At 39.7% G+C, this 4,312-nt stretch overlaps 1 protein-coding gene and 1 long non-coding RNA gene across 3 annotated transcripts in view; both read left to right on the top strand.

Moving 5' to 3' along the window:
* The first annotated feature begins 372 nt into the window (after positions 1–372).
* linc.pou2af1 (lnc RNA pou2af1) lies at positions 373–3,049 on the top strand. Of its 2 annotated transcripts, XM_007542406.2 has the most exons (3): positions 373–439; positions 887–1,179; positions 2,472–3,049. In XM_007542406.2, exons 2-3 carry the CDS (start codon positions 925–927, stop codon positions 2,817–2,819), a joined length of 603 nt encoding a protein of 200 aa, XP_007542468.1. In that variant the 5' UTR covers positions 373–439; positions 887–924; the 3' UTR covers positions 2,820–3,049. The 2 variants fall into 2 exon arrangements, with proteins under 2 accessions (XP_007542468.1, XP_007542467.1); XM_007542405.2 differs by lacking the exon at positions 373–439 and having other exon boundaries at positions 584–1,179; positions 2,472–3,048.
* A 323-nt stretch (positions 3,050–3,372) lies between these two features.
* The window catches only part of LOC107834609 (uncharacterized), an 18,218-nt gene continuing 17,278 nt past the window's right edge, over positions 3,373–4,312 (top strand). The window contains exon 1 of the long non-coding RNA XR_001660415.1: positions 3,373–3,384. This is a non-coding gene — a long non-coding RNA (uncharacterized LOC107834609). The remainder of the gene's footprint in view (positions 3,385–4,312) is intronic.

Genomic DNA, 4,312 nt, shown 5'->3' with positions numbered 1-4,312 from the left:
ACACACACACACACACACACACACACGCACACACGCACACACACACACACACCTGCCATGCTTCTGCTGCCCCTGCAGGAACCTGACCCAGTAAATCACCAACTGCCCTTGCGGCAGTAAGCAAATCTGGAAAATGTTTAGCAGTAAGAAATATTGTCACCTTCCTAGAATGAAGTGATTCTGTTTTTTTTCTTTGCTAAAAAATTGATTTGATATTTATTTATGGCAAAAGAAATGAAATCGCCACATCTTTTTTGCCAGAACAGGATTTAGGAGAAAAACTAACTAAATAAAGACGATTATTTAAGGAAGGTGACGACATGTACAAAACTCTAACTGTCTATTTCCTCCTCCATATGATCCAACCATCCTCCTGGTGGCTGACTGTTTCTCCAGGTTTACTTGGAGCAAAAGGAACTTTGTCCATCCGTGCCCCAAAGTAAGTGAAACATCAAAGTTCAGAACGTTTTAAAGCTGCATTCATTTTACTGTTTCCAGTCAATCTCTATAAAATCTGCAGCCCTGCCTACATGCCGTAGTTATACGATCCTCCGCTCGATCTCAGATCCCGGGCAGCGCGCTGCATGCCCCGGTGCTGACAGGCAGCAACCTGCCCTGACCCGCCCTGACCCCGCGGAGCACAGCTCTCAGATGAAAGCCTCGGCCGTGCAGGGCTTGTCGGAATGCAGCTGCTGTAAATGATTGTCAGCTTTAAGCCTAAACGCTCCAGAGTGTTAGTTGCTGCTGCCGCCATGACATGAGGGAGTTGAAATAGCGTCAGAGCGCAGACAGGACCGCGTCATCACGCCGCATTGTCTCATGTTATTGCTGATTAATCTGCAGTTTATTACACTAATCTAATTTTTAAAAAATCTGATCTCATTAGGTCGTCACGAGGACCCTCCTCCAGCCCCTCCGGCCGACATGAGCTCGCGAGCCCCACAGCTGCGCGCGCCCTCCCTCCCTGTCACTAAGAGCTCGTGCAGCCTTAACATGCAGGCGGGCGCGTTCAGCGACCCCCAGCAGCAGTTCGGGGACTTGATGTTGCCCAGCAACGACTACAGTTTCAGTTCCAGAGGAGCCGTGGACTACAACTCCCTGCCTCCTCTGCCCACATCCTCCCCGCTGCCCTGGAGTCACGCGATCTCCTCAGACGTGGATTACTACGGCCAGGGGATGGTGAGTCTCAGTCTTCCTCCATGAAAAGCATCTCTTCTATTTTTAGCAAATCCAAAGTTAAAAAGCGTCACTTTTATTTTTATTCACAACTTTTGCGTGACTCCACATTTCACGTCAGTTTATGGCAAAATTAACGAGAGAAGAAGAATCAAGTAAAACATTAGTCAGGTCAGTTATCAGAAACTTTCAGTAAATTACTTCAGTATATTACATTTTAGACAATCAAATGTGACTCAGTGTGCTTAAAAGACAAAGAAACAAGCTAACAAAACAACAACCAAAATTGCAAAATTAATTGAATAAAGTGCTAACATGAATCATAAAACTAAAATGAAAAAAACCACATTAAAGCATATGTAAAATCTTCTTCTTCTTCTTCTTCTTCTTCTTCTTCTTCTTCTTCTTCTTATTATTATTATTATTATTATTATTATTATTATTATTATTGTTATGTTAGTTAGAATGCCATTTGTTATTTTAATATGTTGGAAATAAATCTTTGTTTCCTCTAATTTTAGTCAAACTAAGATTCAGCCCAAATGCATCATTACAAACCTTCATCGCTTTACAATTACACTTTATGAGACATTTTCATGCAGGCATTTTCTGATTGCATAAAAAACAGAACATAAATATCCTTTACTGTCCCACTGTGGGACCAGCTGCAAGTTGAAGACAAACAGTCATACAGAGACAAACATTTGTGAAATTAAGAAATGAGACCTTACAGTAAACATAAAGAAAAATGATTCTCTGCTCTTATTAAAAATAACATACTCATGGTGGGGCAGTGGAAAAGGGGTAAAGAGTGACTTACACAGAGGCCTCAGTCACAGGTTCGAGTCCTGGTGCGATGACTTCCATGTCTTCACCGTCTCTCATGACCCACTTTCCTGTCTGACAACAGTCCAATAAAGATCATTAGAGCCATGAAAACCTAACATAAAACATAATGTACTCCGAGTAAAAGAGATGTGCATCTGAGGAAGACAAATCTAGGAAAAATCTGGATTCTTTCACTTTTTAACCATATTTCAGATGTTGTTAAAAGTAAATGTATAAATTTTATCTCCAATAATTAACACAATTTACAATGAACTGTAAGTAAAGGCTGCACTGACTGCAGGGTGATTTTCACACTAATCTGTGGTGTGACCAAACATTTTCTGAGCCAGACTTGTTTCCCACTCTTAGAGTTAAATTCTCACTCTTTCTCACTGTGTCCTGTTTCCATGACAACTTCTACTCAGACTAACGCTCTACATCTGCTGGTCGTTCCCCCCCTCTTCCAGGCGGCCTGCTCCTCGTCAGAGTCCCTGACACTCTACCCCCCCCTGGATCCCAACAGCTACTCCCCGCAGGACTCCTTTTCCTCTTCCTCCTCGTCTTGCTATGACTCACCCACCAGGATGGAGTCCAGCTTCCACGGCTTCCTCTCAAAACGCTACCCCTATCAGTACTTCAGCCCCCATCAGGACAGTGTGGCTGGCTGCTGGCCGGCCCAGCCGGAGAGCGCCCCCCTCGATGAGTACGCCCCCTACTGCTCCCCCACAGACTATCCCTACATCCAGCCTGTGGAGGAGAGCTACTTCAGGAAGGATTTCCCTCTGGGCTCTGAAATGTGTTACAATATTCTATGATGAGGATTACATTGTATCCTCTGTCTGCACACTGCAAAAACACAAAATCTTACCAAGTATTTTTTGTCTTGTTTCTATATCCTAGTATACTTGCAATAAGACAAAACCAACTTAAAATGAACTTTTCAGCAAAAATATGAGATTGTTTCAAGTGAATAATTTGTTAATGTTGATGAAAAAGTACTAGTTCCAATGTCATGTTATAACATGACATTTTTCCATGTTATAAGTGAAATAATCACTTATTTCACTTACTAGATTTTTCATCAATATTAAGAAATTATTTACTTAAAGTAATCTACCATCTCTTGCTGAAAAGTTACTTTTAAGTTAGTTTTGTCTTATTGCAAGTATATTGAGATATTTTCAATAGAAACTAGAACAAAATTACTTGGTAATATTTTGTGTCTTTGCTCTGTAAATGTGACTGTTTGTTTTGATGGTCTGCTTTGCATTTCAGTTTGTTTTCTGACCGCTGGACGCTGCACTGGAGCGGCTGATGATTGTTTAATGGATACACAGACAGATATTTTTCTAGAATTGTTTTTTACAACCTTGATTTATTGTAGTACACATGATTTGTTATTATTCACAATAAAAAAATAGGTTACACGTATAAAACAGGTGTGTGGAGTGGATTTTTAATTTTCTTTTTAGCAAAGAACAAAGAAAAGAGAAAAAAATTGAGACTGAAAAGTATTGGCTCAGGAGGCTTGAATACAAATGTATAGCAAATTATTCAGATTTCTATGTATAAAAAGGTTAGAAAACCCTGCTCTGTATCATGTTAAAAAGTAACAAAATGTGAGAAAGTTTAAATAGCATAAAAACCCTTGCAAGGTGCGTTGCAAAAACACAAAGTCTTACCAAGTATTTTTGGTCTAGTTTCTTGTGAAAATATCTTAGTTCACTTGAAATAAGACAAAACTGGCTTACAAGTAACTTTTCAGGAAGATATGGAAGCTTGTTTCAAGTAAATAACTTATTATTGATGAAAATGTACTAGTTGCACTGACAGATTATTTAGCTTATAATGTCTTGTTACAAGTAAAATAATCTGCCATAGAAATCTGTCATTAAAATGCAGTAAAAATAATCTGCACTGTAACATCCAACAGCTACTTTGACTACAAATCAGGGTAGCTATTGGATCTAGCAACAAAATGTACCTATGACTTACATTCATGAAGCAAATGTACTTGAATTTTGTAAAACACAAAAATAGTCAAATACTCAGAGTGAGAATTATTTTATTTAGAGTTGAGCTCACTCAGTCACCAAACCTCCTTCACTGCACAGTTTAGTCCTTTCTGCTCAGTAATGGAACAGTTCAGCACACAGGATGGAGAGTGGAGGGAAACCTGATGGCTTGCTTCTTTTAAAGAATAATAAGGTCATATATGTAAAAATACTGCAGTAGTGGACTACTGTGTGCCAGCCACATGGAGATGACATCAGTGGGTGTGTGACTCACTAGACTATATAAACGTCTG

The sequence above is a fragment of the Poecilia formosa genome, unplaced genomic scaffold (genome assembly GCF_000485575.1).
Source record: "Poecilia formosa unplaced genomic scaffold, Poecilia_formosa-5.1.2 Scaffold687, whole genome shotgun sequence".
Taxonomy (NCBI): domain Eukaryota; kingdom Metazoa; phylum Chordata; class Actinopteri; order Cyprinodontiformes; family Poeciliidae; genus Poecilia; species Poecilia formosa.
This window is presented reverse-complemented; position numbering and strand designations above follow the sequence as displayed.

Excerpts from the sequence above, each read along its gene's own strand:
- linc.pou2af1 (XM_007542406.2), top strand. The coding sequence starts at position 925 with ATGAGCTCGCGAGCCCCACAGCTGCGCGCGCCCTCCCTCCCTGTCACT. Across the intron at positions 1,180-2,471 it reads ATTACTACGGCCAGGGGATG|GCGGCCTGCTCCTCGTCAGA; the intron begins GTGAGTCTCAGT and ends CCCCTCTTCCAG.